The sequence below is a fragment of the Scylla paramamosain genome, chromosome 40 (assembly GCF_035594125.1).
Source record: "Scylla paramamosain isolate STU-SP2022 chromosome 40, ASM3559412v1, whole genome shotgun sequence".
Lineage (NCBI taxonomy): Eukaryota > Metazoa > Arthropoda > Malacostraca > Decapoda > Portunidae > Scylla > Scylla paramamosain.
In genome coordinates this window covers 9,216,604-9,241,576 of record NC_087190.1, presented here as the reverse complement: position 1 = coordinate 9,241,576, position 24,973 = coordinate 9,216,604, and the positions used below count along the sequence as shown (strand labels likewise).

The 24,973-nt window shown below is 39.3% G+C and overlaps 1 protein-coding gene across 3 annotated transcripts in view; it reads right to left on the bottom strand.

Moving 5' to 3' along the window:
• Window positions 1-785: 785 nt before the first annotated feature.
• The window catches only part of LOC135092386 (ornithine decarboxylase-like), a 157,780-nt gene continuing 133,592 nt past the window's right edge, over window positions 786-24,973 (bottom strand). For all 3 annotated transcript variants that reach the window (XM_063990849.1, XM_063990847.1, XM_063990848.1), the window contains 2 exons: window positions 14,337-14,551; window positions 786-1,913 (listed from right to left, as the gene is read on the bottom strand). In XM_063990849.1, the coding sequence (XP_063846919.1) occupies window positions 1,847-1,913; window positions 14,337-14,551 (282 nt within the window). In that variant the 3' untranslated portion in view covers window positions 786-1,846. The remainder of the gene's footprint in view (window positions 1,914-14,336; window positions 14,552-24,973) is intronic.

The following is a 24,973-nucleotide window of genomic DNA, read 5'->3' as shown; positions in this document are numbered from 1 at the left end:
TAGTTCTCTTTCTTAATGCCGTGCACATACATTGCTAGATTGAAATATTTCGTGTTTTGTGTAAATAGCCCTAACCTACTAATTTTAAGACGGTAATGATTTATTTATCAGCAAAAATATGCTTTTTATTTTCATAATGATCTACCCATTGAAAGGATTAGCAATTAAACGGAAGCAAGCCTAGCCCTCACTTGCAAAAAAAATGGTAATGTTATTTTAATATTACCTAATATTTTTATTAAGTGAAAAATTCCATACACTAAAAAAAATCATATGCCGTCAAAATTTAACTCCAGAATGATATTGAATTACTCTGTTAAGAATAAAGCAATAACAAAACAGCCTTCATAGCATCTGTAATATACATTTCACGCCTTAACTTTGGGTGAAATAACTATCAATAGATTCCTTAATGTGCTCTATGGTTATTTTTCCCTTGTAGCCGTAAGTAACGCTGTAACAAAGAATTAAATAAGCCGTTATGATAGCTACATAAAACGATAATGGAAAATATAGTAGGTAGTGTTGATTCTTATAAATTAAGTCACTCATTTTGCGTTTCTTGTTCTTACTGCTAGTGTTCTATTATTATTATTATTATTATTATTATTATTATTATTATTATTGTTATCATTATTTATTATTATTATTATTATTATTATTATTATTATTATTATTATTATTATTATTATTATTATTATTATCATTATCGTTATCTCTCTCTCTCTCTCTCTCTCTCTCTCTCTCTCTCTCTCTCTCTCTCTCTCTCTCTCTCGAGAGAGAGAGAGAGAGAGAGAGAGAGAGAGAGAGAGAGAGAGAGAGATGAAGAGTCGGAAATACTGAGCGTCGCTCTGTAGGTATGGGGTCGTGCGCCTGGTAGGCAGCTAGAAGAAATGAGTCTCACACAAGCCACATTTCGGCGAGTCTTAAAAGGTCGGAAAATTTCGCGACATCGCTGTTCTCATTCTAGGCAAAACATCAAAGACTTCTGATTGGATGCTGAGCCTCGGCTGATCTTCCTTGATGTACAACGCTTCTAGGGTAGCAAGGCGTTTGTCGTCGGGTAGGCTGTGATGATTTATGGGTTTTCTTCTCATACATTTCTTGTTAGCTGTGACTTGTGTTCTCTCAGATGTTTCTCCTTTTCGCCTGGACAGCTTGACCATAGTCATGCCGATATAGGTGGAGAGGAGGACTTCACAATTCCCTTGTTTACAGGTGAACCTATAGACGATATGTAATTGCTTAAGCTATCCTTTTGTCACACTGGGCCTGTTTCTGAGAAGCAGATGGCTTGTTTTTCTGTTTTTATAGTAGATGACTAAGTTCAGGCGATTTCCAGGGTCAATTGGTGTGATATCCTTCAATATTAGCTTCATAACTCTTTCTTCTTGTTTGTAGTCGCTGGTGTACTGTGCTTTGTAGAGTATGTCGATGGCTGCTGTCTTCCTGGTAGCTACTTTTTCTCCCTGGTGTCAATGGTCTATGATTTTCTTTGGTTGTCAATGTCTTTTGTTGAAGGCGTTGTTTGTTAGCACTTATGTAGAGATTTCTTTTTCTTGGACTTGCTTCTACGTGCCACAATAAATGAGTACCCTTCTTATATATAATGCGATGGTAGGATCTTTGTATTGTTGGGAGTACTCGCTGTTACGTTCAGGCAGTGGCCAGAGTTTGTGGGTTGCACATAAACGTCGCTGCCAAAGGTTTCTTGGTCTTGTCTTATCAAGATATCCAGGAATGGTATTGCTCCGTTGAGGCTCTACTCGTTGGTGAAGTTTAGTCGCGACATCTCTTGCAGACAACATCTTAGTTGTTCTATTTCTTTTTCTTCCCATCTTTTCCTTTAGTCTGTCTGAGTCTCAACCGATATCATGGAGACTCTGTGGTGAGGATGTTCTTCGAACCACAACCTGTTGAAAATAATTTATATTATTAATAAGTGTCCTATATATCTTTCAGCTGTTTATACAGCATCTTTTCAATCACTCTCTAACTATTTCGTGTCTGACTTCAAAATTCTTCACTATGATATTTTCATGCCCTGTTTTGTTTTAATCTTCGGCAGGGTTTTGGACCTGATGGGTTTTGGACCTACCATTATTCTCTGAAACTGTGCTCTTGCGCTCACACCTTTCTTAGTCAAACTTCTTGATCATGACGGAAGTTCACTCACCTTTAACCTATTCCTAAACAGTGGCCGTTCTAATTTCTCAAACTTTTATTTCGTTGTTATCTAAATTGTTTGAGTATGTCATCAACAAGGACATTCAGAGAGATTTATCCAGTCACAACCTTCTCTTTAATCGCCAGTATGACTAACATGAAAGACGATCTTTTGATGATTGGGCTTTCTTCAGTGAATCTTTGCCATTCCCTTTTAATGATTTTGGTTTCCTGTTGCTTTAGACATCGTTTTTTTTTTTTTTTTTTTATCTCATGGAATCTGGCACAAAGCTTTGATTTCTAGGTTTGTCTTCATAGTTTTTATCACCTTTCTCTGCTCCATCTAAAATTTCCTCTCAGACCTGTGTATTGCTGCAATTTTAGATGGTCTGTTCTTATAAGCCTATTAACATACGAGTATGTACACCTCAATTATGTCTCCTGTTCAAATTAGTTCCCCTTCAGGAATTAGATGGCTGATTCCTGACCCTTTTCTAATTTCAGAATGAGAATTTTGTTTTCTTCAATGCCTCAAAATTTAAATTGTTTTACCTGTTCATTCGGCACACTCTTTCAGACAGGTACCACCTTCAGTAACACACAACATAGTTCTTTCATTTACATTTATTATTCTTGGGCTGTCCACTAAATCTCTGGGGCAATATTAACAAAGATTCTTAGCCTTCTGCTTTGCCTTATGCTTATCTCCTAAGCGTGCTTTTTAGGTTGGGTTGAACCTTCATTGAGCCGAACATCTAAGCCCCAGTATGAAATGGTGAAAAGAGCAAACCAGTAAAATCTTACATTCTTAATTTCCCGTTAATAAGTGCAATCTTTTTACATTTTTTTTTTTTAGTTAAATAAGAAAAAAAAATATTAATCGATTTTGTAAGGATGGGAACGCATAATTTTATTTTATTTTGTTATTTATTTATTTATTTATTTTTTTAAGTAGATCCTAAGTTATCCCGGCACTCACACTCAGCAGCTCATACTTTCCTGTCCTTTTCTTTAGTATGGAGGAAATGATGATCCCTAAGGCCGAAAAGGCCGAAGGGGCAAACCCAGCTGAACCGATGGTGAGACTTTCCTTCCTCGTGCAGTCATATTTACGATGAAAGGTGTAGCCTGAAGGGCCTCATTCTTCCTGCGGCACAAAAAAGCAGCATGGGGCTCTATTATGAAAAAAAAAAAAATAAATAAAATAAAATAAACAAAAATAATAATAAATAAATAAATTAAACTGACAACAACAGGACACATTAAGGGATAAGGATATCATTGCTGGAATGCTGCATTTCACATTGGCTAAATAACACAATTATTACATTGATTACTAGCGTTAGCGGATCACTCCTTTCTTTGGGGCTCTCCAAGGCATTTCTCGCCAAATCTGTCACAAGTAACACTTCTGCAGTTCTAATCTGTGTATTTTCAACAGCCCATAGTCACTCAAGTCACCGAGAACATCCTTATGGGGCTAAGATGGCGGGCTCGACGGTCTCCCATCTTGGCTTGCTTAGACTAGGCTTAGCCTAAAGCTAAAGGACCGGACCTGTTTTAAGTTTTCGGTGCCTTGCTAGGCTCAGCACGTCTTGGGAAGTTAAGCACGACACTTATCATAAAAGTTTGGATGAACTCGCTCCATAGTTAAGAATCTTTGTTAATATCGCCCCTGAACAATTTAATCTCTCTCTCTCTCTCTCTCTTCTCTCTCTCTCTCTCTCTCTCTCTCTCTATATATATATATATATATCAGGGGCTCAACGGAAAAGAAAGAGTGAAAGCATAAGCAGAAGGATTAAAGATTAGGAAAAGGTCAAGAATGTTGGGTTTATCTCCAAGACGGCCAAGAATACGAGTAACATGTTATATCATTTGCTATAAGTCGTGTAGAATAGCAAATTTAAAGGTTAGTTCACCAAGTTGGTCATCAAAGGGAGAGGAATGCCAAAATGGGTGATGAACTGTTAAGTCTCCAAGAAAGAAGATCTCCGTTAAATGGAAGAGAATCAATATTTACTGCACTTTGGAAGTTAAAATTTCTAAGATTTTTTTTTTTATTTAGAGTATTTAATTGAGAGGTATGCAGCAGAAATAAATTTAGTTTCAGAGTGACTCTGCAGTCGAAGATTGATGGTACAAAAATCAGAAGATTCAAGACCCAAGAGCAAGTTAGGTCGTTTTGCACACAGACACAACATCCAGCTTTGGACTGAAAATGAGGATAGAGAAAGAAGGGAACCGAAAAAGTTGCCTTAGACACTTGTTTCGGTGAAGAAAAGAAATTCGATTTTAGTGGAGGAGACGATATTTCACAAATTTGGATCTAAGGCCGTATGTGAAACATTTGAAAAAATTATCAATGGCCAATTGAGAGCACTTTAAATGTATGAATTTTTCTGACATTAATGAAGAAAATGTTGAGGGTGTCAAGGCATTGTCGATACCAGATGAAGAGCAGTCGGACCTAGGAATATTTCTGGTCTCTATCCCTGACTGGAATTTCGAAGCTGATGTAGAAGTCGTCATATTGAATTTTGAGCGAAGTGCATGCGTGCATTACGGTCATTTTTATTTATTTTTTCTTATGTAGGAGGGACACTGGCCAAGGGCAACAAAAATACAATAAAGAAAAAAAAAAAACACTGAGATGCCTGCCCCAGAAAAGGGTCCAAAGCGGTAATAAAAAAAATGAAGGATAAGTGTCTTGAAACCTCCTTCTTGAAGGAATTCATGTCATAAGAAGGTGGAAATACAGAAGCAGGCAGGGGATTCCAGAGTTTACCAGAAAAAGGGATGAATGATTGAGGATTGCATTAGAGAGGTGGACAGAATAGGGGTGAGAGAAAGAGGAAAGTCTTGTGCAGCGAGGCCGCGGGAGTTAGCAAGATCAGATGAGCAGTTAGCATGAAAATAGCAGTAAAAGGTAGCTAGAGATGCAACATTACGGCGATGAGAGAGAGGTGGAAGATAGTCAGAGGAGAGGAGTTGATGAAACGAAAAGCTTTTGATTCCACCCTGTCTAGAAGAGCGGTATGAGTGGAACCCCCACAGACATGTGAAGCATACTCCATACATGGACGGATAAGGCCCTTGTACAGAGTTAACAGTTGGTGGGGTGAGAAAAACTGGCGGAGACGTCTCAGAACACTTAACTTCATAAAAGCTGTTTTAGCTAGAGATGAGATGTGAAGTTTCCAGTTCAGATTATAAGTAAAGGACAGACAGAGGATGTTCATTGTAGAAGAGGGGGGCAGTTGAGTGTCAATGAAGAAGAGGGGATAGTGTGTGTGGAAGGTTGTGTCGAGTTGATAGATGGAAGAATTGAGTTTTTCAGGCACTGAACAATACCAAGTTCGCCCTGCCCCAATCAAAAACTTTAGAAAGATCAGAAGTCTGGTGTTTTGTGGCTTCCCTGCGTTAAATGTTTACTTCCCGAAGCGTTGAACGTCTATGAAAAGATGTGCAGGGTGGTATCATCAGCGTAGGAGTGGATAGGACAAGAAGTTTGGTTTAGAAGGTCATTGATGACAGGACAGAACCCAGAGAAACACCACTGTAAATAGATTTAGGAGAAGAACAGTGACTGTCTACCACAGCAGCAATAGAACGGTCAGAAAGGAAACTTGAGATGATGTTACAGAGAGAAGGATAGAATCCGTATGAGGGTAGTTTGGAAATCAAAGCTTTGTGCCAGACTCCATCAAAAGCTTTTGATATTTCCAAGGCAACAGCAAAAGTTTCACCAATATCTCTAAAAGAGGATGACCAAGACTCAGTAAGGAAAGCCAGATCACAAGTAGAGCGGCCTTGACGGAACCCATACTGGCGATCAGGTAGAAGGTTGTGAAGTGATAGATGTTTAAGAATCTTCCTGTTGAGGATAGATTTAAAAACTTTACATAAGCAGGAAATTAAAGCAATAGGACGGTAGTTTGAGGGATTAGAACGGTCACCCTTTTTAGGAACAGGCTGAATGTAGGCAAACTTCCAGCAAGAAGGAAAGGTAGATGATGACAGACAGAGTTGAAAGAGTTTAACTAGGCAAGGTGCAAGCACGGAGGCACAGTTTCAGAGAACAATAGGAGGGAACCCATCAGATCCCTAAGTCTTCCGAGGGTTTAGGCCAGCGAAGAATTTTAATAGGTAGCATGAAGTAGTCAGAGGGTGGAGGAGAGGGAGGAACAAGCCCTGAATCGTTAGAGTTTTTAGCTAAGGTTTGAGCGAAGACTTCTGCTTTAGAGATAAGTGTGATAGCAGTGGTGCCATCTGGTTGAAATAAAGGACGGAAAGAAGGAAGAGAAGCAAAGTTACTAGAAATATTTTTGGCTAAATGCCAGAAGTCACGAGGCCAGTTAGATCTTGAAAGATTTTGACTAGTTTTGGCTAGTTGGAAAACAGACTTGGCATGGTTCTGGGCAGAAATATAAAGCGCATTAGATTCAGGTGATGGGAGGCTAAAGTACCTTTTGTGGGCCACCTCTCTATCATGTAAATAACGAGAACAAGCTGTGTTAAATCAAGGTTTGGAGGCTTTATGTCGAGAAAAAGAGTGAGAAATGTACGCCTCCATGCCAGACACTCTCACCTCTGTTATGCTTTCGGCACACAGAGACGGGTCTCCGACACGGAAGCAGCAGTCATTCCAAGGAAAATCAGCAAAATACCTCCTCAGGTCACCTCCGCTTAGGGGATCCTGAGGAGGGATAGGAGCGATAGGACGAGATACAGATATGAGTCAGTGATCGGAGGAGCCCAACGGAGAAGAGAGCGTGACAGGATAAGCAGAACGATTAGAGATCAGGTAAAGGTCAAGAATGTTGGGCGTATCTCCAAGATGGTCAGGAATTGCTCTAGGTCGTGGAGGATAGCAAAGTTGAAGACTAGTTCACCAGGATGGTCAGTGAAGGGAGAGGAAAGCCAAAGCTGGTGGTGAACATTGAAGTCTCCGAGAAAGGAGATCTCTGCAAAGGGGAAGATAATCAGAATGTGCTCCACTTTGGAATTTAATTAGTCAAAGAATGTTCTATAGTCAGAGTTTAGTGAGGGGTATACAGCACAGATAAATTTATTTTGAGAGTGACTATGTAGTCGTAGCCAGATGGTGGAAAACTTGGAAGATCCAAGAGCGTTGGTACGAGAGCAGGTTGAGTCGTTGCGCACATAAACGCAACATCCAGCTTTGGATTGAAAATAAGGATGGAGAAAGTAGGAGGGAACAGAAAACGGGCTACTGTCAGTTGCCTCAGACACCTGAGTTTCAGTGAGGAAAAGATGAGGTTTAGAAGAGGAGAGGTGGTATTCTACAGATTGAAAATTAGATCTTAGACCGCGAATGTTGCAAAAATTAATGAAGAAAAAAGTTGAGCGATATATCAATACACTTAGGATCGTTATCAGAAGAACAGTCCGACCTTGGGACGTGTGGTCCCCTCCCCTGATGGGAACTCCGAGGCTGGTGTAGGAGTCGTCATGATAATTTTGAATTTGTGAGTGAAAGATGTGTTTGTTATTAGGTGCTTGTAGTTTTGTGTGGAGGAAGAGAGTTGTCTTTAGAGGGCAGGCTATGACTGCCCCTTTGTGTTGTGAGACATAAGCGGAAACGTTCAGTGAGGTCACAGTTGTGTTTAATGATGAGTTCACAGCACCTTCTGATCCAGTGCTTTAGACCTCACTGGGAGTAATCATTGTTTCGGCAGGTGCCTTACTGAAGGAAAAGAGTTGTCTTTAGAGGGAAGGCTGTGACACAAAGGGAAACTGTCACTGAGGTCACAGTTTGGACGTTGATAACTTCACAACACTCCCCGATCCTGTACGAAATCGGTATAATGCTTGAGACTTCATTGGAAGTAGTTACCTTTTTGGCATGTATTTACTGCCTCCTCATGTGAGTTTTTACGCTTCTCTCTGTAACCTAACGTCATTTCCTCAATTGTCATTATATTGCTGCTGTGGTAGATTGTTAGTGTACTCCTAAAACTCCTAAAATTGTCATGGTCCTCAGAGTTCTGTCATATCACCCATTTCTAACCCTCTAGGAGTTAAACAATTCATGTAGAAAAGCCACAAAATCCCTGGCTTCTATCTTTTTTAAAATTTGATTTGGACAGAGGAAAATTTTATTTCTATTTTTTATTTTGTTTAATTTTATCTATTTATTTATTATTTATTTATTTATTTTATAGGATAGACACAGGCCGAGGGCAACAAAATTCCCCCCACCATAAAAAAGTCCACTGACAGGGTCCGAAGCGGTAGTAAAAAGAATAAAGGGTAAATGTCTTGAAACCTCCCTCTTGAAGAAATTCAAGTCATAGGAAGGTAGAAATGTAGAAGTAGGCAGGGAGTTACAGAGTTTACCAGAGAAAGGGATGAATGATTGAGAATACTGGTTAACTCTTGCATTAGAGGGATGGACAGTATAGGGATGAGAAAAAGAAGAGAGTCTCGTGCAGCAGGGCCGCGGGAGAAGGAGAGGCATGCGGATAGGAAGATAAGAAGAGCAGTTAGCATAAAAATTGCGGTAGAAGATAGCTAGAGATGCAGCTTTGTGGCAATAAGGAGGAGGCTGAAGACAGTCAGTTAGAGGAGAGGAGTTAATGAGATGAAAAGCTTTTGATCCCACCCTTTATAAAAGAGCGGTATGAGAGGAACTCCCCAGACATGTGAAGCATACTCCATACATGAACAGAATAGGCCTTTGTACAGAGTTAGCAGATGAAGGTGTGAGAAAAACTGGCGGAGACCTCTCAAAACACCTAATTTCACAGAAGCTGTTTTAGCCAGACATGAGATGTGAAGTTTCCAGTTTAGATTGTAGGAAAAGGCCAGTTGAGTGTCATTGAAGAAAAGGGGATAGATGGAGAAATTGAGTATTTGAGGAATTGAACAATACCAAGTTTGCTCTGCCTCAATCAGAAATTTTAAAGACCAGAAGTCAGGCGTTCTGTGGCTTCCCTGTGTGAACTGTTTACTTTCTGAATGGTTGGACGTCTACGAAAAGACGTGGAAAAGTACAGGGTGGTATCATCAGTGTAGGAGTAGATAGGACAAGAAATTTTGTTTAGAAGATCATTGATGAATAATAGGAAGAGAGTAGGTGATAGGACAGAACACTGAAGAATACCACTGTTAATAGATTTAGGAGAACAGTGACCGTCTACCACAGCAGCAATAGAACGATCAGAAAGGAAACTTGAGATGAAGTTACAGAGAGGAGGATAGAAGCCGTAGAGGGTAGTTTGGAAATCAAAGCTTTGTGCCAGACTCTATCAAAAGCTTTTAGTATATGTAAGGCAACAGCAAAAGTTTCACCAAAATCTCTAAAAGAGGATGACCAAGACTCAGTAAGGAAAGCCAGATCACCAGTAGAGCAGCTTTGACGGAACCCATACAGATTACATAGAAATTTTTGAAGTTATAGATGCTTAAGAATCTTTCTGTTGATGATAGATTAGCAAAAAAAAAAAAAAAACTTTAGATAGGCAGGAAATTAAAACGATAGGACGGTAGTTTCAGGGATTTTGAAGAGGATGAATGTATGCAAACTTCCAGTAAGAGGGAAAGCTAGATGTTGACAGAGTTGAAAAAGTTTGACTAGGCAAGGTGCAAGTACGGAGGCGCAGTTTCGGAGAACAATAGGAGGGATCCCATGAGGTCCATAAGCATTCTAAGGGTTTAGGCCAGCGAGAGCATGGAAAACATCATTGCAAAAAATTTTAATAGTCTGAATGAAGTAGTCAGAGGGTGGAGTAGATGGAGGAACAAGCCCTGAATCATCCAAGGTTGTGTTTTTAGGAAACGTTCAGCTTTAGAGATAGATGTGATAACAGCGGTGTCATCTGGTTGAAATAAAGGAGGGAAAGAAGAAGAAGCAAAGTTATTGGAGATGTTTTTGGCTAGATGCCAGAGGTCACGAAGGAAGTTAGATCCTGAAAGATTTTGACACTTTTTATTAATGAAGTAGTTTTTGGGAAGTTGGAGAACAGACTTCCAGGCAGAAATATAAAGTGCAAGAGATTCTGATGATGGAAGGCTTAACTACCTTTTGTTAGCCACCTCTCTATCATGTGTAGCACGAGAACAGGCTGTGTTAAACCAAAATTTGGAAGATTTAGGACGAGAATAAGAGTGAAGAATGTACGCCTTCATGCCAGACACTATCACACGGAAGGGAAATCAGTAAAATACCTCCTCTGGTCCCCCCAACTAGCAGAGGCAAGATGCCAGAGGGGCCTTCACTTAGGGGATCCTGAGGAGGGATTAGAGCGATTGGACAAGATACAGATATGAGATTGTGATCGGAGGAGCCTAACGGGGAAGAGAGGGTAACATCATAAGCAGAAGGACTAGAGGTTAGGAAAAGGTCAAGAATGTTGGGAATATCTCCATGATGGTCAGGAATATGAGCAGGGTGTGGCACCAATTGCTCTAGGTCGTGGAGGATAGCAAAGTTCAAGGCTAGTTCATCAGAATGGTCAGTGAATGGAGAGGAAAGCCAAAGTTGGTGGTGAACATCGAAGTCCTCAAGAATAGAGATCCCCACAAAAAGGGAAGAGTCAGAATGTGCTTCATTTTGGAAGTTAAGTAGTCAAAGAATTTTTTATAGTCAGAGGAGTTAGTTGAGAGGTATATAGCACTGATAAATTTAGTTTGAGAGTGACTCTGTAGTTGTAGCATTCAAAAAGATTCAAGAGCATGGGCACAAGAGCAGGTTAAGTCGTTGCGCACATAAACGCAACATCCAGTTTTGGAGTGAAAAGGAGGATAGAGAAAGTAGGAGGAAACATAAAAGGGTCAGTTGCCTCAGACACCTGTGTTTCAGTGAGGAAAAGAAGATGAGGTTTAGTAGAGGAGAGGTGGTGTTCTACAGATAGAAAATTAGATCTAAGGCCGCGAATGTTGCAGAAGTTAATGAAGAAAAATTCGAGGGGAGTGTCAAGACACCTTGGGTCGATAACAGAAGAGCAGTCCGCCCTGGGGACATTTGTGATCCCCTCCCCAGATGGGGACTCCATCTATCAATTTATTACAACCATTCATATAACCATTCTTCTTCAACGATATTGAGTTGTTCTCTTCTACACTGAAAATCATCAGTTTGTCCTTGTCACATCTTGTCTCATGCTAAAACACCTTATAATGTTTCAAGGCATCTCTGCCAGTTGTTCTCATTCACCCCTTTTGTATTATGGGTCTTATCCGTCATGTAATATAGAGTGTTCTACTCGTATTGCTTTCTTGAACAGAGTGGAATCTAAAGCATTTCGTCTCACTAACTTTTTTTTTTTTTGACTGTTCAGTTTCTATCTCTCTTTGCTGCAAGATTGCATTTCCTACTATCTTCTATCGCCATTTTCACTTTAATTGTTCATTTAATATTGGTAATTGCGTGGTTCTCCTCAACCTACTGCCACACCGGAAAAGGTTTTCTCTCTTCCACTCATATCCTCCCCACACATCTTATGCAAAGGTTAACCTGCATTCCGTGTCTTTCATTATTTGTACAGATAACGTCTTGGTCTCCCTGTCTGCATCCATAATTCCCACTGCCTATTACAAATTATTTCAACAGGGATGGTTAATACACTTTTCATAATTTGTAGATAATCCTTGGGTCCTTAATTGCAATTGGTGCAACACCCTACTCGTATTCCTGACCGTCTTGGAGATACGCCCAAAATTCTTGACCTTTTCCTGACCTCTAATTCTTCTGCTTATGCTGTCACCCTTTCTTCTGCGTTGGGCTCCTCCGATCACAATCTCATATCTGTATCTTGCTCTATCGCTCCAATCCCTCCTCAGGATCCCCATAAGCGAAGGTGCCTCTGGTGTTTTGCCTCTGCTAGTTGGGGGGACCTGAGGAGGTATTTTGCAGATTTTCCTTGGAATGACTGCTGCTTCCGGGTCAGAGACCCGTCTGTGTGCTGAGCGCATAACAGAGGTGATAGTGTCTGGCATGGAGGCGTACGTTCCTCACTCTTTTTCTCGATCTAAACCTTCCAAACCTTGGTTTACCACAGCTTGTTCTTGTGCTATACATGATAGAGAGGTGGCCCACAAAAGGTATTTAAGCCGTCCATCACCAGAATCTCATGTACTTTATATTTCTACCTGGAACCATGCCAAGTCCAACTAGGCAAAAACTCCTTCATTAACAGAAAGTGTCAAAACCTTTCAAGATCCAACTCCCCTCGTGACTTCTGGTATCTAGCCAGAAATATCTCCAATAACTTTGTTCTTTCTTCTTTCCCTCCTTTATTTCAACCAGATGGCACCAATGTTTTCACTTCTATTTCTAAAGCTGAACTCTTCGCTCAAACCTTTGCTAAAAAACTCTACCTTGAACGATTCTGGGGTTGTTCCTCCCTCTCCTCCACCCTCTGACTACTTCATGCTACCTATTAAAATTCTTCGCAATGATGTTTTCCATGCCCTCGCTGACCTAAAGCCTCGGAAGGCTTGTGGACCTAATGGGATCCCTCTTATTGTTCTCCGAAACTGTGCCTCCGTGCTTGCACCTTGCTTAGTCAAACTCTTTCAGCTCTGTCTGTCAACATCTACCTCTCTTTCTTGTTGGAAGTTTGCCTACATTCAGCCTGTTCCTAAAAAGGGTGACCGTTCTAATCTCTCAAACTACCGTCATATTGCTTTAATTTCCTGCCTATGTAAAGTTTTTGAATCTATCCTCAACAGAAACATTCTTAAACATCAATCACTTCACAACCTTCTATCTGATCGCCAGTATGGGTTCCCTCAAGGCCACTATACTGGTGATCTTCTGGCTTTCCTTACTGATTCTTGGTCATCCTCTTTTAGAGATTTTGGTGAAACTTTTGCTGGAAATATCAAAAGCTTTTGATAGAGTCTGGCACAAAGCTTTGATTTCCAAACTACCCTCCTACGGTTTCTATCCTTCTCTCTGTAACTTCATCTCAAGTTTCCTTTCTGACCGTTCTATTGCTGCTGTGGTAGACGGTCACTGTTCTTCTCCTAAATCTATTAACAGTGGTGTTCCTCAGGGTTCTGTCCTGTTGTCCACTCTTTTCTTATTATTCATTAATGATCTTCTAAACCAAACTTCTTGTCCTATCCACTCCTACGCTGATGATACCACCCTGCACTTTTCCACGTCTTTTCATAGACGTCCAACCCTTCAGGAAGTAAACATTTCACACAGAGAAGCCACAGAACGCTTGAGTTCTGATCTTTCGAAAATTTCTGATTGGGGCAGAGCAAACTGGTATTGTTCAATGCCTCATAAAACTCAATTCCTCCATCTATCAACTCGCCACAACCTTCCAGACAACTATCCCCTCCTCTTCAATGACACTCAACTGTCCCCCTCTTCTACACTGAACATCCTCGGTCTGTCCTTTACTTATAATCTGGACTGGAAACTTCACATCTCATCTCTAGCAGTTTCTATGAAGTCAGGCGTTCTGAGATGTCTCCGCCTGTTTTTCTCACCTCTCCAGCTGCTAACTCTCCGTCCATGTATGGAGTATGCTTCACATGTCTGGGGGGGAGATTCCACTCATACTGCTCTTCTAGACAGGGTGGAATCAAAAGCTGTTCGTCTCATCAACTCCTCTCCTCTAACTGACTGTCTTCAGCCTCTCTCTCATCGCCGCAATGTTGCATCTCTAGCTGTCTTCTACCGCTATTTTCATGCTAACTGTTCTTCTGATATTGCTAACTGCATGCCTCCCCTCCTCCCGCAGCCTTGCTGCACAAGACTTTCTTCTTTCTCTCACCCCTATTCTGTCCACCTCTCTAACGCAAGAGTTAACCAGTATTCTCAATCATTCATCCCTTTCTCTGGTAAACTCTGGAACTCCCTGCCTGCTTCTGTATTTCCACCTTCCTATGACTTAATTCCTTCAAGAGGGAGGTTTCAAGACACTTATCCTTCAATTTTTGACTACCGCTTTGGACCCTTTTTTGGGACTGGCATTTCAGTGGGTATTCTTTTTTATTGGATTTTTGTTGCCCTTGGCCAGTGTCCCTCCTACATAAGAAAAAAAAATGGGTACTGACAGTTTCATTGTTCACTTTTTTTTGTTTGTCCATAGCCAAATAATTTTTGCATAAAAATAATAATAATCTATAATGATGGTGATAGTAACAACAGCAACAACACTTGAAAATGTTTTTTTTTTACTTACCATATAGTGTAAGGAACAACAACAATGACTTCAGGGATAGGAAAGCCATTGAAAGTTCCAGCTTTAGCGAGAGTGTAAGCGCCCATCTCAGGCCACATCAGCCACTGTCCACATGGCATATTGGGAAGACTTGTTTCTGGCACTACCTGATCCGCACTGTCACAGGTTGGTCCCCAAATGGAGCATGGCAAGACAGTCTCATCATCATCTTGTTTCTGCATCAAATAATATCAAATAATATATTGAAGGGGTGTGGAATTTCCCCAGGCCTTTTCCCCTTATATGGTCAGAAATGTATGGATTTGGAGGGAGTAAGAATTGGGGGAAAGAACGTGACAAATGTGCGGTATGCAGATACAGTTCTTTTGATGGATTCAGAAGAAAAGCTACAAAGGCTCCTGAATGAAGTAAAAGAAGTAAATGAGGAGAAAGGTATGAAGATAAACTCAAAGACGGTGGTTTTGGGAATAACAAAGAGAAGACAAAGACTAAGAGTACGAACATATATTGGCGGAAGGCAGTTAAACAAGTTCGAAGATTTAAATATCTGGGAAATATTGTGTCAGAGGAAGCAGATAGTGAAAAAAAAGAATAATGCTGACAAAAACTGGATTTATGAATTTAAGAACATTGATAACAAATTTGGGGATAAAAAAGGATTTTAAAATTAAACTATTAAATTGCTATGTCTGGTCAGTTTTATTATATGGTTGTGAAATATAGACTGTTAACAAGAGAATGGAAAAGAAGTTAGATGCTATGGAGATGTGGTTCCTGAGAAAAATGGAAAGGATTCCATGGACAGCAAGAGTAATGAGGAAGTGCTGTGACGTGCAGGAGCGGAGAAAGAGAGAGAGAGAGAGAGAGAGAGAGAGAGAGAGAGAGAGAGTTGGTAAGAAGTATAAAAGAGGAGGCAATTACAGTTTTTGGGAAACATCCTGTGAGCTGGAAGAATGGAAGGGTATTGCCTAATGGGGAAGATTAATGGAAGAAGGGCAAGAGGAAGGTGAAAAAAAAAGAAAAGAAAAAAAAAAAAAAAAAAAAAAAATATATATATATATATATATATATATATATATATATATATATATATATATATATATATATATATATATATATATATATATATATATATATATATATATATATATATATATATATATATATATATATATATATATATGTATATGGAGACCGTGCAGGAAAGTATTAACATAGGATGGAAAACCGTGGACCTGGTCAAAAAGGCACATAGGAGAAATAATTGGCGCTCCATGATCGCTAATGTCACATGACCAGCACTTCGGTAAGATAAGTATAGTCCATTCATTCCTACTGAAACCTTGGATATTTTTTGGAAGCTTGTCTCTGATTGGTCTGTGGTAGTTTAAGGAGCCTTAATTTGAATTAATCAATCAGTGTGCCCGTCTCCCGCCGTCTCAGCCCGTCTCCCGCTCACCACAGATAATATAACCCATGCTTCTGAAGAAGAAACGAAAAAAAGAGAAAGGAAAAAAAAAAAATGATGGAATAAAAAAAAGACGAAATGGATGAAAAGTAGGACCTTTTTTCAAGCTGTTATGGTGAAACACAAGAAAAAGCAGAGGGACGACCACGGGAAACAGCCAGACACGTGAGGGAAGAAGCTGGACTCCTGTATAGCACGGACACGTTTCCAGATTACTAAAACAGGAAGACGGTCATAAATCACCCTGGGCGAAGCCACCCCTGAAAATTACTGCCTCTTACGGATAATTGTATATGTTGGAAATGCCCGTGTATGTGAGGCGGTCACGTGTATGGATCACAAATTCTGTGTATTATTAATGTGCAGTGGACTGTAATTTCTACTTTAACATAGATATCTTTTTAAGAGAATGAGCGCTCTCAAACGTTCAGTAGCAGAAGGCAAGATAAAAATTCAGTGTTGTGTATTATTAATATGCAGTGGACTGTAATTTCTATTTTTAAATAAAGATATCTTCCTAAGAAAAAATAAGTACTCTCAAAGGGGAATATATTATACCATTGGAAATGTTCAGCACCAGAAGGAGAGACAAATTTAAGACATGCTTCACCAGAAGGTAACAACGTATATATTAGAGTATGAACTCACAGTTGGGACATGAAAAACGTAAACGATATTTGACCATAAAGAAATAGGAATAACATCTATATATCCAAACAAGGAACTAATGATGTTTTTATTAACAAAAATATATGTGAAGTTTGACACAGGGAAATGTTTCTTTAATAGACCACTCATGAAAAAGCAGGCTTAAATATTAGAATTTTAATCTTATTAGTGTTATTTACCGTTACTTCTGTATGTTTGAATTTATTATCAAGAATGAAGAAATGAAGAAGGGAGTATGAATGAAAAAATGAAGAAATTAAGATGTAGAAAGAATAAATGAGGGAAGAAGATGATAAACGCGAAAGCAGGTATCAAGATTACAAGAAGCACCTCTCGTCTACTAAACTCACTGGAACATGTGTCTGGGGAAACTGACAGTAGCTCCTTTTCTGTTCCCTCCTACTTTCTCTATCCTCATTTTCAATTCAAAGTTGACTTTAAGAGATTCTTTGACTTCTTAACTTCCAAAGTGAAGCACATTCTGACCCTCTTCCCTTTTGCGGAGATCTCCATTCTTGGAGATTTTAATGTTCATCACCAGCTTTGTGTTTCCTTCGTGGTCTTAGATTTTTAATCTCTAGAACATCACTTTTCCTTTACTAAACGTTATCTTTTCTTCACTGAAGCACAGTCGTCTGAAGCAACTGACATTAGCTCCTTTTCTGTTCCCTCCTGCTATATCTATCTTCATTTTCAATCCAAAGCTGGATGCTGCATCTATATTCGCATGTACCCTCGTTCTTAAATCTTCAGAGTTTTTCACCATCTGGCTGCGACTACAGAGTCACTCTCAAATCAAATTTATCTGTGCTGTATACCTCTCACCTAACTCCTCTAACTATAAGAAATTATTTGACTACTTCGTTTCCAAAATGGAGCATATTCTGAACCTCTTGCATAGATCTCAATTCTTGGAGATTTGAATGTTCACCACCAACTCTGGCTTTCCTCTCCATTAACTGACCATCCTGGTGAACTAGCCTTTAACTTTGCTATCCTCCATGACCCAGAACAACTGGTGCAACACCCTACTCGTATTCCTGACCGTCTTGGAAATACGCCCCCAACATTCTTCACCTTTTCCTAACCTCTAATCCTTCTGCTTATGCTGTTAGCCTGTTGTCTCCGTTGGGATTCTCCGATCACGATGTCATGTCTGTATCTTGTCTTATCACTCCAATCCCTCCTTATGTTCCTCCAAAGAGGAGGTGTCCCTGGCGTTTTGCCTGTACTAAATGGGAGAACCTGAAATGGTATTATGCTGATTTTCCCTAGAATGACCATTGCTTCCTTGTTAGAGACCCGTCTTTGTGTGCTGAGAGCATAATAGAGGTGATAGTGTCTGGCATGGAGGCGTACATTCTTCACTCTTTCTTTCGAGCTTAAACTTCCAAACCTTGATTTAACACAGCCTGTACTCGTGCTGTACATGATAGAGAGGTGCCCCACAAAAGGGCCTTCACCTGAATTTCATACTTTATATTTTTTTCCCAGCATCATGCCAAGTCTGTTCTTCAACGAGCCAAAACTTCTTCATTAATAGAAAGTGTCAAAATCTTTCAAGATCTAACTCCCCTCGTGACTTCTGACACCTAGCCAAAAATATCTCCAATAACTTTAATTTTTCATCTTTCCTTCCTTCATTTCAATTTGTTGGCACAACTGCCATCTCATCTATTTCTGAAGCTGAACTCTTCGCTCAGACCTTTGTTAAAAACTGTACATTGGATGATTCAGGGCTTGTTACTCCCTCCCCTCCATTCTCTGACTACTTCGCACTCCCCATAAAAAAATAAAATAAAAATCCTCGCAGTGATGTTTTCCATGCCCTCGCCGGCCTAAACCTGCGGAAGCTTATGAACCTGATGGGGTCTCTCCTATTGTTCTCCGAAACTGTGCCTCCGTGCTTGCACCTTGCCTAGTCAAACTCTTTCAGCTCTGTCTGTCAACATCTACCTTTCCTTCTTGCTGGAACTTTGTCTACATTCAGCCTGTTCCTTAAAAGGGTAATTGTTCTAATCACTCAGACTACCGGGCTATTTCTTTAATTTCCTGCCTGTGTAAAGTTTTTGAATCTATCCTCACTTGGAAGATTCTTAAACATCTATCACTTCACAACCTTCAATCTGATCGCCAGTATGGGTTCCGTCAAGGCCGCTCTACTGGTGATTATCTAGCTTATCGAGTCGATTATCGATTATCGAGTCTTCACTTTTACAGATTTTGGTGAAATGTTTGCTGTTGCCTAAGCCATATCAATAGTTTTTGATAGAATCTGGTACAAAGTTTTGATTTCCGAACTTCCTACGGATTATATCCTTCTCTTTGTAACTTCATCTCAAGTTTCCTTTCTGACCGTTCTATTGCTGCTGTGGTAGACGGTTACTGTTCTTTTCCTTAATCTATTAACAGTGGTGTTTTTTTCAGGGTTCCGTCCTTTCACCCACTCTGTTCCTGTTATTTATCATTGATCTTCTAAACCAAACTTCTTGTCCTATCCATTCCTACGCTGATGATGCCACCTTGCACTTTTCCAGGTCTTTTCATAGACGTCCAATCCTTCAGGGAGTAAACAGTTCACACAAGGAAGTCACAGAACGCCTGATTTCTGATCTCTCTAAAATTTCTGATTGGGGCAGAGCAAACTTAGTATTGTTCATTGCCTGAAAACTCAATTCCTTCAACTCAACACAACCTTCCAGACAACTCTCCCCTCTATTTCAATGACACTCAACTGTCCCCCTCTTCTACACTGAGCCTCCTCGGTTACGCTATCAACTTTATTGGCAGCTATCGACACGGGTGGCTCACTACGTGAGCAAACACCCACCGTGTCTGGTCCCAGGAGGAGAGAAACCTGCTCTCCTAGTCTGTTGTGTTTGGTATGTTAGGGGTCACTGCCGAAGGCGGGAAGACTCCTAACTCTGCTAGGAAGGTGGATGCTTCCTCCCCTGTGTAGTGTAACGAAGATGGGGAGCAGGTTTCTCTCCTGCTGGGACCAGACACAGTCGGTGTTTGCTCTTGTAGTGAGCCATCCGTGTTGATAACTGCCACTAAAGTTGATAGCGTACCCGAGGTCAGGGAAGCGTTTCCCCTTTCCTGGCCAAGGGCAGTGAGGAAGTAGAGGGTCGGGAGGAATTTGTAGTAGAGGATAACAATATCTTGTATAGTTGGTGAAGAGTGGAGGACAGAGGTTTGCAGCTCCACTTGGTTGTGCCATCCGCAGTTAAGAAGACACGAGTGCAAGTAGCACGTAACGGCCTGGTGTTGGGCCGTTTTGGAATCAGGATGATTCGGGAGCGTCTGCCGCCGTGTGGCCACTGTGTCCAGTGTAGCCGCGTTGGTCAGGTTGTTAAGCCTCTGGTCTGTTTTTGTCATGTCTTGTTCTTGTCTTGTCGTCTTGTCTTGTCTGTTTTATGGCCGGTATAGTTTATCCTTGCTTGGGGATGATTAGAGATATTACTAGCCCAATCCCTCATTCCTTTTAGAGGTGTGATGATATTACAGCTGACGTGAGAGTTGTGACGCATCATCGGGAAGCAGTGTTGAGTGAGGTTGCTGGTAATAATGGGTTGCACTCACAGGGTTGCTGAGGGCTTTGTTTGACCAAGTTGCTATTAATTGTCAGGTACTGGGCTCTAGTAGAGAAGTATGTGATGATGGATGCTGACCTCTTTGACTCGACAAGAAATCAGGCCATATGAGAAGTGATGATCACACACAGGAGCAATTGCTGGGACCAATGGAGCTGGCCAAGTGGCACGTTAACCAAGGTTCATGTTTGAGCCGGAGTTTGTTGTGTTGTGATGGCCACATGCGGGAGTTTGACTCCACCAAACTCTGTACAAGGGCTTTATCCGTCCATGTATGGAGTATGCTTCACATGGTTATTATCATTATATTATAGGTTCATTGACCACAACTCACAATGGAATACATATAAAGGACCCTGACATTAAAATTGTAAAAACCATCAGTTACTAAGTTGAGAAAATAGCTGCAGTCCATACAAATAAAACAGTTTTCTTTTTAATTCGATACAATAGATAGAAATAATCCAGATCTATAAAACTGAACGAAAACATAAGGCACTAAATGATTTAAAAGCTCTAGGTTTTCAACATTAGAATAAAAGTAAATGTACATTAACAGAAAACACTAAAATACAGCAGAACCGCTAAAATTTAACTAAAACTTTAAAAAAATACGAAACGTTTCAAACACACACACACACACACACACACACACACACACACACACACACACACACACACACACACACACACACACACACACACACACACACACACACACACACACACACACACATCCAACGGACGTAGATACTTGTCTTTTAAACTCTAGGCGGAAATACAACGATAATACCAACTAAACATTAAAACCAGTAAAAAAAAAAAAAACCTGAAAAGTTAGTATCTAAGACTATATAACTAATAAAACAAAACCATAATATAATGCCAAATAAAAAAAAAATAAATAAAAAAATCCATGACCTCGTGGGCGACACATCATTCATATAACATAAAATACAAACTAAACTTTAAGCATGTTATCTAAGCTTTCAATATATGGACGACACGTACTAACTTTTGTATATATCTAAAATCTTGTATATGATGTTGCATCTTTCAGCATCATCAAAATTATTTGAAAACAAATCTGGAATGCTGGAAAAGTTGTGAATGTCTCTCAGATGCTGAGTGAAGGTGCAGTGATGTGTTACGTGATGTTCGGTTTGAATGCTGCCGCAGACACAAAGTCTTTCTTCAAGTGGTAATCTTCCTCTACCCCTTCTGTTCCACCTGCCTGCTTCTACTGCCAGAGAGTGTGCCGACACTCGGAATCTAGTGAAGGCAACGCGGTGATGTTCGTTAACAGGAGTCTTGGCAACGTACACTGGGTGAACAGAGAGGTCTGGGTTCGTTTCTGTATATATATAATGCGTTAGGAAGACGTTGAGTTCGAGATATTATTTTTTAGCGCTCTGATTCCTTCAGCTTTATCATCATTTATAATGTGGATGAGATTAAAGAACTTAGGTCCGAGTTTGATATTGATTTTCCATAAAACTTTTAAGGGAGAATATTAGTGGGTCGTCCTCCATTCCTTGTCTCTCTCTCTACATCTTCGAGAGATAACTTCTCTGTCTACTTTTAACTAAACTAGATAATGGAGGGTACCCAGCCTCAACAAAGCACACGTCGTTGCAAGTATAACACTCAACAGATTTTTGAGTGACCAATTGTATAATTTTGTTACCGGCCTGAGGTCTGCATTCTGCCAAGACACACCAATACAGTAGAGCTGACATCAAACACGCCTCTAAAATTATCTTCTTTACTAAGAAAGGAAGATCATTATTTCTTCTTAAAAATTAAATGAATTTCATAACGTGTGGCATCTTAACTTCAGCGTGAGCCCTGACCGAAGTGAAAGGAGACTCCAGTTACACATACTGAGCGCACCGCTCCACCACCAACCCGTTAACGTGTATTGTCTCCCTGTCCTGAAGTGTTCCGTTTGTAACAAAAAACTTGGTCTTCGACTCATTTACCTTCATGCCGTAATCATCGCAAAATCGCTTCATTAGAGAGAACTTGGAGATCATTCTTTCCCGTGTTGTAGCAAGCAAAACGGTATCATCCATGAGTATTAAAACATGCAGCCACTTTAAAAACCCATCGTTCTCACATTTCTATTTTTATTAACTTAATCAAATCATTAACGTAAAGAAATCAAATCATTAACGTAAAGAACGGACAGTAGGCACGATGTCGGGGAGCCTTGTCGCACTCCCAGGGTGGCCGCGAACACCGCGGTGCCGATAACCCTCTCGGTCACTCTGTACATGGCAGCGATAACAGCCAACATCACCGCGCCACACCCCAAGCGTTTAAGGATTTGTATTAACATGTGTCTCGGTACCAGATCGTATGCTTGGCTGAAGTCAATGAATGTCAAAAATAATTTCTTTTTCTTTCTAGCTAAGTCGGTCAATATACGAAATGTTACAATATGTTCGAGACAGCCACGCCATTTCTGTGCCCCCGCTTGTTCACGGTATGGATTGAACCACTTCTCTGATCTCGAACATACAACCATATCAAATAATTTAGCAATGCTATTTATTATACTAATACCTCTATAGTTCTTTGTCTCTTTCCGGTCGCCCTTCTTGAATACAGTGAAAAACTTAACCCTAGTCCAGGACATAGAGTACTGAGCGGTGCCAAATATCGTATTGAACAGAATTGTGATAATCATTAACCACTGAACTGGTAACAACTTGAACACTCTAGGTGGGATACCGTCCGGGCCACACGCTTTGTCTGCCTTGATGTGATCCACCTTCACATGTCTGGGGCGGTTCCACTCATACTACCCTTCTAAACAGGGTGGAATCAAAAACTTTTCGTCTCATTAACTCCTCTCCTCTAACTGACTGTCTTCAGCCTCTCTCTCATCGCCGCAATGTTGCATCTCTAGCTGTCTTCTACCGATATTTTCATGCTAACTGCTCTTCTGATCTCGCAAACTGCATGCCTCCCTACCTCCCGCGGCATCGCTGCACAAGACTTTCTTCTTTCTCTCACCCCTATTCTGTCCACCTCTCTAATGCAAGAGTTAACCAGTATTCTCAATCATTCATCCCTTTCTCTGGTAAACTCTGGAACTCCCTGCCTGCTTCTGTATTTCCACCTTCCTATGACTTGAATTCCTTCAAGAGGGAGGTTTCAAGACACTTATCCTTCAATTTTTGACTACCGCTTTGGACCCTTTTATGGGATTGACATCTTAGTGGGCTTTTTTATTTTTTTTATTGGAACTTTGTTGCCCTTGGCCAGTGTCCCTCTCCTACATAAAAAAAAAAAAAAAAAAAAAAAAAAAAAAAATATATATATATATATATATATATATATATATATATATATACTCGTATATATATATATATATATATATATATATATATATATATATATATATATATATATATATATATATATATATATATATATATATATATATATATATATATATATATATATATATATATATATATATATATATATATATATATATATATATATATATATATATATATATATATATATATATATATATATATATATATATATATATATATATATATATATATATATATATATATATATATATATATTCTAAATTTAAGCGATCACCACTTGTTCTAGATTATTAGATGAAGAAACAGGATTAATGTCCACCATTTGTATCGAATATGTTTTATCTCTCCTCTTCTTCACTGTTACAGTTTAGAGGATGTACTTGCCCAGTTGATGATGCATGCCATTGCTGGATCAGATGAGGAGCTTGGTGTGTTAGTAGCGTTGAGGATCGGTAGTGAGCTTGGTATTTCTGGTAGCTTGGAGGTCGTGGGTAGTAAGATGATATAATCGATGTGTTTAAGTAAAAGACATGTACGATGAGAGTTCTTCTTGATTTAATAACAGCTAGAATATACACACTTGATACGAGACGAGATTATAACGTTACAATTGATTGTTGTATCTCTCTGAAGAGATATGAATGACGACTGAACAGCGTCTCTGAAGACTGACTGTGAGTGAGCGGAACTGTGAGTGAGAGACCAAGACTGACTGCTCGTGACTTGAATTGAGACTGAACTCTGACAGGGGCTGACTGTGAACTCAGAGCTCGCTACCATGTGGGCTGTATTTATCTGAGCAAGTGGATAATATATATATATATATATATATATATATATATATATATATATATATATATATATATATATATATATATATATATATATATATATATATATATATATATATATATATATATATATATATATATATATATATATATATATATATATATATATATATTATTTGTTGTATCTCTTCTCTATGGGAACTGGCATTCAGTGGGCATTTTTTATACTTTTTTTTTCTCTCTTGGCCAGTGTCATATATATATATATATATATATATATATATATATATATATATATATATATATATATATATATATATATATATATATATATATATATATATATATATATATATATATATATATATATATATATATATATATATATATATATATAAAATTTATTTAGGAAGGGCACCGGCCAAAGGTAATAAAACTGTAATAAAAAATAAAAAAAAGGCCCACTGAGGTGCCGGTCCCCGAACTAAGTGAAAACCGTAGTGAAAAATTATAGGATGTGTTTTGAAATCTTTTTCTTGAGGTTATCCACATAATATTATAAGCCTCATATCTTAAAGGTATTTATTTAACATGAAATTGTTGTGTTTTTATTTAGGTAGTATGTACAAAAATGATGCAGCAGAGTAAACCTTTTCTGCAAAGAGACTTGAGCTTTCTGGCATTACTAAACCTGATAAAATCATGAATCTGTTAAGATATACCTTCTCCTCACTTACAAATCAAGGGACAAGGATGGTTTTGA